Genomic DNA, 14,528 nt, shown 5'->3' on the forward strand with positions numbered 1-14,528 from the left:
TGAAACAGGAAAGGAAAAAGAAACGTTTGATTTGAGAGAGTTTAACTCTTAGACCACAGCTATCTCCATAAGATTTAAGGCCATCTTTTTGTATATCTTTTCAACATTGCTATAATGTCGTTTTCTCTTTACTGACTTAAAATTAAATTAACATGCACAATGACCAGATGGGGTACATATCCTGTGAAAGTGACTATCCCATTTCAGCCTTGGTGGCAGTAAGTTAAATTGTTCACAGAAGGACCTCAAAAATTGTACTACATTGTTATTTAGAACAATTACATTTAATTTTTTTTGTAATAATACTGTATTTATTTCATCAGAGAATGAAATAATCTTATCAGAATAGAAAACACAAGTTGAAAGTAACAACAAATAAAACCACAGATGATAAAACACAGCAAGTCTTTATTAGATCATACAACTTTAATTATGTAACAAAACACTGCAAAAACACAGGATTATAATGTCAAGTATATGATAACAGCAAAAACAATTCTCATAATATTAGTAGTTACATTCTGCTTCATCAACAGCCATCAAGATGATTATTTGGATGAAAACTTGTAAAGTTACAAGGAAAGTGTTTCAGAGAGAGAAGATTTGGTGTAAGGAAATAGCCTGACATTCATCGGGTTGGTTTAGATCTGAACAATTGCACCTTCGTAATTGGCAGATGTACCTTACTTGTGCAGATTTGATGTAACGAAAGCTGAGCTTGGCATTCATGAGTTGGATGGGTTTAATACTCATTAGATCTGAATAACTGATATGACAGTCTTTTTAATTGGCAGATACAAATCTCCAATCTTACTTGGAATGTGTTTCACAGACTTTCGTATAATCTCACTACCTTTGCTAAATTGTTTGTTAATATATATATATATATATATATATATATATATATAGACAAATAAGAACAGTCTTGCTGGTTTTGCTAGTTCACTATTCATTACATTGAGTGGTTAGTCTGATTATAACTGATGAGGATTAGTCTGATTATAACTGATTGGACTTCTCTAAATGGTCAATATGATCAAAGGTGATATATAAACAGACAATTTAGCAAATCTAGTGAGACTTTGAGATGGTCTTAGTTTTGTGCAGATTGAAGATTTGATGTTTTAGTAATGAAAGCTGAGCTTGACATTTAGGAATAGGAATTCATAAGTATGTAATACTCCCTTAGTTCTTTACAATTGACAAATCTGCTGTATTGTTAGTACAAAGTACTGTTGATTGTATAATACACTAGTACTAAGTGTATCTCTGCTGGGCTTGATGTAGTACTAATTGTTTCAGTCACTTCAAATACTGTAAATTAAAAGTACCAGAACTTTTAGACTTGTGATAGCCAGAGTTTACTTAGCAGATTATTTATCAGAGTTATAATATATTATGGTTTGCATGAAATATTTAGACTAATATATACTCATATTTAAAGCCATATTTAGATAGAATTTTAAATATTCTGAATTATTATATTACATTACATTGTATTGAATTTTAATGATGAAGGAAAAATAAAGTTCAACCATACAGCTATCAACAAATTTGTCTTAGTATTTGGCATGATATTCAAAATGCCATCGTCGTGGATATATATTCATCCAAGAAGCCATTATTAAAAGAAATGATATTTGCAGATGCAAACAAGTCAAATAAAAGTCGGTATTATTTGATAGGAATGGTCACATAAAATCAATATATAACATAGTTTCTCTGAAAGTAGAATATGGTAAATTATAATGCTATTCGTCTTTGACTCGTAGTAACAAGGCCCCTTATGTTACTTGTCTTTTCCTCAGCTGAACCTAGAAAAATATGGGAAATAATGTCTTCAGGTCAAAGGTGGATAGTGACAAAACTGTTATGTCACATTAGTATCTGACTGACGAAAAATATTGGGGAATAATAATATTCCTGCACAAGTGTAAGTTATGAAAATCAGCTAACATGATTTCAAACTTTTTCATATTTCAAACTGCCACTGAGAGCCGATGACAGAGGTGTGTGCAGTTTGTTTTGAAAACTGTTTTGTTTGCCTGATATACAGGGATGTTTCAGGTACATGCAACAGAGTAGTTGGCTAGCATACAGTCAGAGTAAAAATCCTCTTGAACACTTGCTAGGTCAGTATGGGCTGATTGTTGGTTACTTCTAGCAAGAGCTTGGAATGCTGCTATCTGGGATGGAGATGTTGTGAAAAGATTATTTTCAGCAACAGGAGAATCCATCGGTGTGTTTGGACTCCAATCATCGAAAGATTGATGGAAGTTGTTTTGTTGACCAGGGGGTGTGGTTTTTCTATCCCTGGATTGTACAGATCTCATCCAATTCTGGGGTACAGACACTGGGGCTTTTATACCCATGTCCAGTTGTAGACCATTGCCACTCAGAACCATACCACCATGATGTTCCTGGTCATACAGGGGTCTTGGATTAGATACTCTTGGAACAGTAATGATATGGTTTGTGTCTTCAAAGTAACTACAAGAAGGTGAGCCCCCTGCTAGGTGGTTACTTGCTGGAATGTCATGTTCCGTGATGTTGGGATGGGATAGAAAAGAGTGGTTACCGTACAGGGAAGATGCAGGTGAACTGTCCAGACACGGGGGTGATCCAAGTGAGTTTTCTGATGACAGTGCTGTGAGTGTGTCAGTTGAATCCATCCTATGTTGCAAGGAAAGTGGATGTTGTTGAGAGTGTGCTCCAATGGAGAAACCAGGATCGTTATAACTACAAGAGGGGGGTGTTTTAGAATTAATAATTGGTGCATAGCGGGATATACCATAGATACTTAGATCTAAATCATCGTGGATGAAGTCTGCCTCTTGTGACTTGGCTTTTCTTTTCTTTGGCTGATTTGTGCTGATAGGGAGGAAATTTCCTTGATGAATTTGATGTGGACTTCCATTAGTGGTCATAGTCAAAATCAATGGTGGACTTTCACCAATATTGTACTCTTCTAGTAACTTGATAATATCACTATGGCACCTCTCCTTGGCGATGTCAAGTGGGGATCTATCCATGTGGTCGGTGATCTCTCGATTTGCCAAATGATCCAACAAAGTTTTTGCTGTTTCATAGCTTCCTTCTTTTGATGCTAGGAATATTGGAGTCTCTCCCTGTGAATTAAGCATATTTGAAGTCTTGTAAATATTTGTTATGTGTGCCATTATGCAAATAACTTCTCAGAAGCAATCAAAATTTCCATATACAAATTCAAATATGATGTATGGTATGAATTATTATGTTAATTTTTTTCTTGATGAAAGAAAATTCAGTATATTCTTTTGCATAAATTAAAATTGACAAAATTATCCTACTCATTTTTCACCAAAATATGAAAAGCTCTATGTTAATTGGAAAGCAATAGAATTTGTCATTGATGTGATAGGACAATTAAAAGCTGCAAGAATAATTTGTAAAGAGCATATTCGGCAGTACATGTGTATACTAAAAGGGCTTTTACCATGTTTTGTCTGCCATGCATGTAATAATGTTTTGCTGAAGATCTTTAGATAAGAAAAGCTCCAAACAGGAAATGCAATTTCTGATTGTATGCTAAGATGAAACTGCCATTGAAAGTGGCTGGTAATAAGCTAGAGATGGTTTAATTAACATAGCTTATAAGATATAACTTTTAAAACGTTTGCAATTGTCAGTCAATGGTTTGATTGTACTACTAAAATGCCTACCTTATCATCCTGAGTATCTTTGGTTACCCCTCTCTTCAACAAAACTGTTGTAGCTTCTATATTGTTCACAGCAGCTGCCCAGTGCAATGCAGACTTACCTGGAAAAAATGTATACCTTTACTATTTGCACTGTTGGAATAGTCACATACAAGACTTGAAATATGGTATCTGTAATATCTTATGGACCCTATCTTATATTTGAAAGGTTTGGGTTATTATTGTTGTTGATAAAGACACGACTAACATCCAAAGTGAAATAAATAAACAACATGTCAAGTTTTTCTCAAAGATAACACACCATGTGTCTTCAGCATAAATTAAAATAAGCAAGTGACTATAGTTGATATTAAACTTTTCACTCTTCGAATTGAAACATGCTTTAATATCATACCATTTGGTGTAAATTTAATGATGCAGACAGGCAGTGTGCAAATGCATGATGAATAAATAATGTCACCATTTTTGTTTAACTTTATTCAATTTAATATGTCTTAACTGTTATCATTGTTAACTTAATACAAAAATTGCTTAAATCTTTCAGAAGTTTTGCACATTCAAGAACTTTGAATAGATCTGTATATATATTATCATTAGCATTACTGATATTATTGAATGTGTATGACTCTGTTCAGCCAATGCAGAATGATATTGTATGTTCATAATAGGTGATCTCATCAGTTGTGCCAGTTCAGTTTTATATTAAGAACAAATTCTATTTTTAACAATGTACGACATGTGTACATTAACATTTGAAAACTCACCACTTTTATCAACAGTGTTTAGATCAGCACCACCACTAATAAGTTCTTCAACTACATTTTCCACACCAAGACGGGCTGCCAGTATTAATGGTGTTGTGCCATCATATGTTTTTGCATCTAGATTGGTCGATTTGTTGCTCAGCAAAATCTGAATGATCACAGTGAACACATAAAGTGACTTGAAAAACATGATCTTAAAGTAGAAAGGTAAGGAATATACAAACTATATGGATAAGTGGTATGATAGATATATTTAAACATCTCACACCATTGAAAGTTGATTTAGTTGAACTTTCAAAAAGACTGAAAAGCAAGATTTATAATTAGAATCTCATGGATAGTAGTTGTGAATATTTATATGAGTTAGTGATCACAAACATTCAAATTATTTAACATTACATGATGTTTGCTCTCTCTCTCTCTCTCTCTCTCTCTCTCTCTCTCTCTCTCTCTCTCTCTCTCTCTCTCTCTCTCTCTCTCTCTGAGGTATGTTAATTTGCATATCATAGCAGCATATATAAGTGACTCGTTTTTTCTTCACACAGCTGACATTCATTTATTCGTCTTGGTTATCAGAAGAGCAATTTCTGTGAGATGCGAATCCTATGAGATAAACTTTACCTGTAATACTCCCAGTGCATCAGCAGCTATAGCAGTATGAAGTGGAGTTCTGCCTGTTATATCAGGTGCATTGACATCGGCTCCTTCATTCAGTAATGATTTGGCGGCATCAGCCCTTGCATACCTAGCTGCTATGTGTAGTTGGGTCTCACCTGTCGTATCAAACATATAGAAATAGAAATTTGAAATTGTCTAATTATATCATAATTCTCTATTGCAATGCACTGCTCTGCACTGTACTGTACCATACTGTACAGCACTACACAGTATTATACTGTGATGTACTGCAATGTATTGTACTGTACTGCACTGTACTGTACGGCACTGTATTGTATTGTACTGTACTGTGCTGTATTGCACTGTATTGTCCTGTACTGAACTGTACTCTACTGTACTATACTGTACTGTACTGTACTGTCCTGCACTGAACTGAACTGTACTCTACTCTACTGTACTGTACTATACTGTAATGTACTATTTCGTCTATTATCATATGTACTGGGTAAACTATATTTCCTTGGGGTACATGTAATAGGGAACTTGCAATCAGGACTGAGCATGCTCAGATGCAAAGGACTATGGGATTATCTGTGGTTATCATAAAAACTTATTTTGGGCTACTGTGAAATAAACCTCCCACACTGGTCAGGGTAAATATGAATTGATTAGTAGTGGTAAGAAACAATGTAACAATATTGTTTACAATACTAATTGATTGGTACTTATTATCACATTTCCCATGATGCAACATTCAACATGGTGGGTTTGCAAGTTCCCTATTCTGACTTGCCTGTTGTTGTAGCAGATGAACAAGCACCTTTGGCCAGAAGATCTGTAATTATTGCTGTATCACCATCCCCTATGTCACCATCACCTCTATCGTGGTAATTGCTTTGTGATGATATCAATGTTCCACCACCTAAACATAAAAGAAAAACCAATGAAGATGGGGAACTGTGACTTAAGTGTAGTGATATTTGATGACTTTGGTTCTAAGGTAGGTCAGGTTTAACATTTTATCAACTTTTCCTAATCATGTACATCTAGGTAGATTATAGAAAACAGGTTTTATTTATCAAAACTAACCTTGCAAATCAAGTTCAAACTGCTCATAACCATCATCATCTTGTGGTGGCGTAAGTGCAAGAGATAATGGTAAATGAAAATCTTGACTATCATGTTTCTGGTACCAATGAGTTTTACTGCTATCATCAGGTAGTGAAATTGCATCATCTCCATTACTAGAGCTTGGACTTGGTTCCTGAAACTGGTGGCAAAATGAATCAACAAGTTTAGGCTAATACGAATATTTGTATTACACTGAAACTATTCTTGATTGAGCTTGATACCAAATTTAGTTACATTTTCTCAAATACATAGTAGTGTATGACACAGAAATGCCCATCAACATATTTTCAACCACGTCATATATTTTATTTCTTACAAGGCCAACACCACAATCATATTCATCATCACCACCACCATCCTCGTCCTTATCATCATCATCATCATCATCATCATCATCATCACCACCACCACCGTTGTCATTGTCGTCATCATCATCAACATTGTCGTCATATTTGTCATCACCACCACCACCACCACCACCGCCATCATCATCATCATCATCACCACCATCAAAATATTTCTGAGCTTATTCTTTGCTTAATCTATAATTACAATTTGATATCAATAATACGTCTGTATGGATAATCTCAGAACATCATGGTATTACAAATTTACAGATATAGTTTGTTTCCAAAATAAATATCATGTTACCACAAAAGTAAATTTCCAGTCAAACACATTTTATTTCTGATCAGTAACTCCAACAAACACCATGATAACACACATTTTGTTGAAAGGCAACATTTGAAGTTATTTGAAAGAATAGCAATACCTTTATCTTTTTCCTAACGTTTCCAGCTGATGATGTGAAAGTGTTGTCACGTGATGTGGTCCTTTTTGCATCTATAGTGGTAGCTCTGCTTTCGTTAACGCCGACAAATGTTGCTGATCCGTTTAGAACCCCTTCAAATCGTCTGGAAGAGGGAGAGATTTAACAAAAATGAATACCTAGTAAGGTACGTATTTGTATCGTGTAAAGAGCACCACCAACGATGAGAATGTGAATATGTGGACTATTCCATTTTTACAAGCGGTCATTACACTAGCCAATTGTGCCAATTACATTCTCACAGATCTAGCCCCCAAAATGACCACTTTCTAGTCATCATCCCCAAATAATTTGTGAACGATACACATGAAATACTTGATAGCAATTTGTCAGGTGTACTTTCACTTACTTCAAACTGACACTGACTTTTCCTCCAGTACTGCTTTGTCTGGAATCTTGACCATCCTTTTTCGTCCTCTTGATAATACCAGTAAAGTTTTCTGGAAACCATGTCTTTCCATAGGCCTTCCTCTTCCTTGCTGCCGATATCAGCACTCCAATGACTGGCATCAAAGCTATAGCAATAACTGCTACTGCAATTATCCATGGCAAATTGCTAGAAGGACCCTCGTCACTTGGACTGTCCGCTTCAGCTACGACAAAATATTAGGAACCAAACATGAAATGTATTGGCAGGTGAATCATTACTTTAAAGAACCAAACTACTGTCTTTGCGCACAGCATGGGTGGGTTTTCCCTTTGGGAATTACTCATTGTAGTGAGAGCTGTATGACCCATAAATGTAATAAACACCATAAATATAACAATGTTTTGACCCAAAATAAGACTTACAGTAACTATTGTTGTATCTTTTACTTCCAATTCATTAAAACTTTTTCTGTGTAATTTGGTGTACGTTTAAGACTGAAAAGCAAGATTCATGATTAGAATCACATGGATAAGCCGAATACTGTCTCTTTCATGTCATTATAATGATAGGAATGTTACTGGATGGGTATCTATCTGAACGCATGTATGTCGAAACACATTGGCATAGCTACAATATTTGGAATGATCACCATATGTATGTATGTATGTATGTATGTATGTATGTATGTATGTATGTGTGTGTGTGTGTGTGTGTGTGTATGTATGTATGTATGTATGTATGTATATGTATGTATGTGTGTATATATGTATGTATGTATGTATTATGTATGTATGTGTCTGTCTGTATGTATGTATGTATGTATGTGTGTGTGTGTGTATGTATGTATGTATGTATGTATGTATGTATGTGTGGTATATAAACTATGTAGGCTGACCTATCATGGCTAGATAAATACCCATGAGGTTAGACGTCCGCAGCCTGAGGGTAAACCATCAACAAAACCACTCTATCAACTTACAATCAACACTTTGGACTGCAAATCCAGCCAAATCCAACGTTCCTTTTGATGATCTAGCAGCTAAAAATGATGCTGCTTGGTCAGATGTTTCAAAACACTGTCCCCCTGATTGGTAGCATTTGCTGTTATCAATTCTTAAGTAAACTGTGGATCTAGAGGACAAAGAACAGTAACAACTGTTATACATACTGTATGTAGTAAATGTGTCGAGTATAGTACATCCATAACATGTAAATTACCAGGAAATCCAGATCCTTTACTTGTACAGTACAGTACAGTACAGTACAGTACAGTGCAGTGCAGTACAGTACACTACTGTACACTACAGTACAGTACACTACAGGGCTGTACTGTACGTACGTACGTACTGTTACAGTGTACTGCACTGCACTGCATTGTGTTGTACTGCACTGCACTATACCTTACTGCACTGTATCGTTAATATATGAAATTATGCCATGCACAAGTCAATATATTGTCTAGAACAGAAATTACAGATTATATATACCCTGATCGTTCTACGTCACAACAACTTATGTCTACGTCACTGGTTCTGCGGTGCTCGAAATATGAATCAAAACGTTCCGAAATCGTCGTTATTTTGCCCGTTCTTTTTCGCAAATTATACCCGAGGGGTATAATTAGATTATTCAATCATATTTTCCTTCAAGTAGGCTGAACAAAGAAAAATACTATCTAATTATAAATACATACCAAATAAAGTTGTATACAAGTGTAGTAAAGCAATTATGGAATCTGGTATTTTATAGCTTCTAGAATTCATTCCTATACATCTTGACAGATATTTTACATATTATACATAATTTAGAAAAGTTTACCCTGAAAGAGTCTCTTTCTTCGTATCATCGCTCTGTGATACTGTAGATACACTTATCTGTGTACTCTTCATGCTCTCAGTTGTAGATGAAGGAATCTCATTGACTGTTGGGGACGATTCAGTCACCACCTCCACCTGTCCACTCCACGAATCAGTTACTGGACCCATATATCCACTCCATGGCAATATCTTATCATTGCCATCGTCATCTTGTGAGAAGATAACGACAGTACGTAACACGTGACCAATCTCGCGAAGAAACTTTTTGGTGTTGTTCCGAATCACCTCGGGTTCAACCAGGACCGTGAGGACCAATTCTCCTGCGGCGTAGCGTGGTGGGTAGTCGACGCAGTCCAGACCGTCCCAACCACATTCAGCGTTGTTACAGCCGTTGTCACAGTGTCCATCGTCGTAATAGTCAGTGCAGTACAACTCATGCCTAGAACTAATTTCAGGAAAAATAAAAATTGACGAGTTTGATGTCGAATGACAAGAACTTGCTTCTAATGAGGTTGAATTTAAAATCTTTCATTTCAAAAGATAAAGAGGACCTGGTTTTCAATTCAACATCATTTGAAGCAAGTTCTTGTCATTCTATCTCCTAAAATTCGTTCCTCCCCTCGAAGAGTACATTCTCAGTAGGTGGACTGATCTTCATTTATTCAACAAACTCTATTAAAAAATTAAAGTCTACTTTTGGTACCGTTTACTTACCTACATGCGTCAATAGATGGCTGACAATCAAAACCATCAAACAAACACAGTTCGGAGTTACATTGCTCATCACATATATCATCTTGGAATGCATCCCAACAGTTGACTGTCTCCGTGGTGCAATTATCCCATGGCAACAGACCAAGAGAACAGTCCGTACCATCCCAGGAACATTCGTAAGTGTTACACTCTACCTGCATGTATATATGTACGAGAGAGAGAGAGAGAGAGAGAGAGAGAGAGAGAGAGAGAGAGAGAGAGAGAGAAAGAGAGAGAGAGAGAGAGTCGTCAATTATGCAAATGATTCATTAATATTCATAGTACACAGTCTGAGAGACAGGCAGAGAACGTCTACGGCATTTACCCGAAAGTCAGTGTAGAGAGAAAGAGACACTAACAATAAATTGACATTACACTTTCCTTGACTGTGTACCGTGTCTCATTACCAAAGGAAGTAATTTAAATTAGCATTCTCTTCTTTTCTAATTAAAAATGACTTAAAGCACTTGGGGGAAATTCCTACTACCATAGAGGCCTCGAGTGAAAGAGGCAAATGAATATTAAAAGCTATAGACAGATTCTGAAAATGGATTATTTTGTAAACCAATGTACCAAAGAACAAGTTGTCAATATTAAGAATAAAGAGTCGGTATGAACAGAACTCCGCAGATTTCCAATGAGCAGTATTTTGAATAATGGTTACAAATTTTATCAAATTTGTTATGTTATTGTATTGTTTTATTTACAAGTTTTGCTAATATGAATCTGAAGTCTCCAAAACCAGTATATACCATAGCATATAAATCACTTCTAGACATACAATGTAAACTAACCCTGGTCTAAATCTACCTACTTACATCACATATCCCGTTGCCTTGTTTTGCAGGACACCCTTCAATCTGACATAGTCGTACGTCAGGCGTTGTAAGTACTACTGTAACGGTTGTTGGAATACTACTAGTCGTGTTCGGTGTCGGTGTTACAGCCACTCCAATACCACCTGGAAATGCTTCATCGTACACCTCACAATATACACCATTAAACATAGGTGGACAAATGCACTCGAAATATGCCACATAATCCGTACAGGTACCGTTATTACACGGAGAGGAACTACATTCATCACGTATGTCCAACTCACAATGTATTCCATCAAATCCTATTGGGCAATTACACAAGTAACCAACTTCTAGTGGCTCACATGCCCCTCCGTTCAAACAGATATCTGGTGGGCAATTGCTTTCTGGGATTTGGCATTCACTACCGATGTATCCCTGAAAAGGTACGTAAAAATAAAAATAGTTAGTTAGTTTAATCATAGATCTATGGTTTAATATGTCAACTGAAGGTTAAATAAAAATGTTCGTAATGTCAAATATATGCATGTATGTATGCATGTATGCATGTATGTATGTATGTATGCATGCATGTATGTATGTATGTATGTATGTATGTATGTATGTATGTATGTATGTATGTATGTACTAGTATATGTGTGTGTGTGTGCGCGCGCATATGTGAGCTTTTTGTTGTGATTTTAAGCCAATACGAAATTTGTTTTCAAGCTATTGTTTAATGAGAAAATAATGAAGAAACAGTACGATAATGATGTTGTTTACTTACCATTTCACACTGACAGCTATATACAGCTACATTACCTGTACAGTTTCCTTCATTTTGACATGGATTTGGATCACATACGTTAGTTTGACACTGTAAACCTGTCAGAGACAAATTTTGTACATTTTCAATATATGTTGTTCTGTTACGTTGTTGACGTCGTCGTCGTCGTCGTCGTCGTCGTTGTTGTTGTTGTTGTTGTTGTTGTTGTTGTTGTTGTTGTTGTTGTGTCATGAATTGTTGAAACGTGATTTATACAAACAATTTGATTAATACGTCATGCGAAAGAAGAGCATAACATATCCAACAGTATCGGGAGTGAAGCTAGTTATACGCCTCAAGGTAAACGTGAAAAAATGGGCCGTATTTTGCATGGAAATATTGGAAATTGTACTCGACAGCGTACACTCAGACTCTCTCCAGGTATAAAACTATGGGTCAATGTGAGATGATATGTTTAAAACCGTCATAGGGATACGTTGGAAACCTTTACCTGTAAATCCTGGAAGGCAGGTACAAGTATAAACCCCAGCGTAAATTGGATCGAGGATACAATTTCCACCATTCTGGCATGGCATATCATCACAGACATCACTTGTTAAGTCTACCTCACAGTTATAGCCAGCAAACAAATTGACATCACAATAACAAGTGTAATCGAGTGGCTGTGAAGGTGGGCATGTAGCTGTGTAGTAACATAGCGGTGGATCAGCACAATATCCGCCGTTTAAACATGGTGCACTATCACATGCACCAACCGAGCAATCTGACCCAGTCCAACCTGTTATACAGTCACATATATAGGTGGTACCATCGTTAACACATACACCTAAATTACTGCACAATTCGTCAGTGGTAGACATTCCTGTAAAGTGATTAGAAAACGGTTATGAAAGAATAAAAATGGTTCGTTTGTGTTTGGAGATTTTCAACTTTGGAATATATATATTGTTATATGCAGTTCTGTTCTGAGCATAGTTTGGATGTTAAACCCTGGAACGAAACAAAAGCTCAAAAACAAAAAAAAAACAGAAGAAAAAAAAACACAACTCAAACCCCACCTCTCTCTCTCTCTCTCTCTCTCTCTCTCTCTCTCTCTCTCTCTCTCTCTCTCTCTCTCTCTCTCTCTCTCTCTCTCTCTCTCTCTCTCTCTCTCTCTCTCTCTCTCTCTCTCTCTCTCTCTCTCTCTCTCTCTCTCTCTCTCTCTCTCTCTCTCTCTCTCTCTCTCTCATGTACCGGGTTGTTGTATATTTATGAAATTTAATTTTCAACCGACATAATCTTCATCACTTCACAGGAGATGTGTTTTTCTTCTTATATCCCAAATTGGCTTTTATAATTTCCATGAACGTTTGGTCCAAGGACTTTGATTAGTTCCTCTGGAACTATTTCTATGACCCTCGACCAGAATTGTGTTTTGTATTGCTTTCAAAGAATGTATATTTTTGTTTTCATTTTCTGGTGGAATAAATTTCAATTTCAATATCCCCGAACCTCCAGCAATAATCTTCATGATTTAAAGAGTTTGTGTTTTAAATATAACCAGTTGTGTTGGGTTGGTTAATTCAAATGTAGAGCTTAATATGTAGTCGGACGCCATAAACGGCTTAGTTTGCTTAGTTTACATGGAAGCCAGATATATCGAATTTCAAGATTGTAGGTCGACATTGTGCGAATACAAAACGAAACATTTCACCTTTTGTGGTCATGTCTGCGTTGGTACTAATCCTACACAATAACACAAACTGACAACAATGAAAGTTATTTTAACCCAGTCATGTAGACTTGCAGGAGTTTTGACGACAAAATACGTCAAAAGTGGAAATGTTTGAAAATGTGATCACTTTTAAAACTCACCTTGCAAAAACTTTAAAAACTTAACGAAAAACGTATACGATTCCTTGCCACAAAATCGAAATTATAGATTCGAGAAAAAATTAAATCACTTGTAATTTACTTAAGAATTTTAGACCCCAAAGAACTCCACGGTCTATGACTTGAGACGCCATCTTGTGTTGATTTTATGATGCGTAATACTTTTTCAACAAAGTTTTGACACCATTTCACGGGAATTAACTATTTCTTGGATCGTAGTCGAAAATAAAGCGTGGGTTTGACAAAAATGTACAGGAAAAAACTTTTTTATAGAGTAATTTTTGTAGATAATACAGGTGATACAATGTAAATAGTCCGGTCAATAAGAATGTTCTTACCTTGATCTGAAGCGGCTTGTTCACATGGTGTTAAAGCCATCAAGGGGATGAATAAAACACTGAACACAAATCCATAAATAAAAGTTGGATGTTCATTTTCTAATCCTTTGATTCTCCTAGTCATAATTTGCTACAACCACTGACAGATATAGATCTAGAAGTTACGAATTCGTCGGCGATAGAGAAAATTTATCCATCGTTGGTCTCATGACGACATGACGTGATATCGCCTTCTTGACGTCAGTCTAGTCCGTAAACAAATTGTGCAACCTGAATCGTTCTCACTGGCTTTGCGTTTGCTTTAAATTGTAGTCATGGGAACAGTTCAGGTCACTGCTAACCATTTCTTGTTTTGCGTTAATAGTTACATTGTGTCGTGTTTATTTAGGACCAGAAGCTCTTAACTCCCCCGTGTCATGAATGTGGGTGACACGGTTAAATGATTTGAATTCATGATATGTCGAGACATTTGGTCGTTTAAATTTCCGACCAGACAGTCGGGTAACCTAACACCAAGGTAACATATTTAATTCTTATCTAGAGAACCAACAACTTTTCAAGCTACTGTTGCGTTTCTGGTAGCAATTCAAAGTACTGTTTTGCTTGAAAGTGAACCAAAACTCTAAGAAATTGTAAAACATATGAACTCTGGAATATGAAAGTAGGCTAATTATAAAATCTTCAATTTTCAAAAATGTTGTTTACTTTCACTCGCTATTATAAACTCAGAGGAGTTTTAAATAAAGTAGGCGGC

The 14,528-nt window shown here is 36.0% G+C and overlaps 1 protein-coding gene across 1 annotated transcript; it reads right to left on the reverse strand.

Annotated features, from left to right (window-relative positions):
- Positions 1 to 2,063: 2,063 nt before the first annotated feature.
- Positions 2,064 to 10,141, reverse strand: LOC144433278 (neurogenic locus notch homolog protein 1-like). The gene is made up of 11 exons (XM_078121584.1): positions 9,942 to 10,141; positions 9,229 to 9,672; positions 8,390 to 8,541; positions 7,390 to 7,633; positions 6,984 to 7,125; positions 6,170 to 6,350; positions 5,874 to 6,002; positions 5,077 to 5,235; positions 4,463 to 4,525; positions 3,702 to 3,799; positions 2,064 to 3,128 (listed from the first exon to the last, which is right to left on the reverse strand). Exons 1-11 carry the CDS (start codon positions 10,139 to 10,141, stop codon positions 2,064 to 2,066), a joined length of 2,877 nt encoding a protein of 958 aa, XP_077977710.1.
- Between the last annotated feature and the right edge of the window lie 4,387 nt (positions 10,142 to 14,528).

This window comes from Glandiceps talaboti, chromosome 3 (assembly GCF_964340395.1).
Source record: "Glandiceps talaboti chromosome 3, keGlaTala1.1, whole genome shotgun sequence".
NCBI classification, from domain to species: Eukaryota; Metazoa; Hemichordata; class Enteropneusta; family Spengelidae; genus Glandiceps; species Glandiceps talaboti.

Coding starts and splice junctions, on each gene's coding strand:
- LOC144433278 (XM_078121584.1), bottom strand. CDS start 10,141: ATGCAGGTAGAGTGTAACACTTACGAATGTTCCTGGGATGGTACGGAC. Junction 8,542..9,228: donor AAGAAAGAGACTCTTTCAGG/GTAAACTTTTCT, acceptor TTTGTCCTCTAG/ATCCACAGTTTACTTAAGAA. Junction 6,003..6,169: donor GTTTGAACTTGATTTGCAAG/GTTAGTTTTGAT, acceptor TTTTATGTTTAG/GTGGTGGAACATTGATATCA.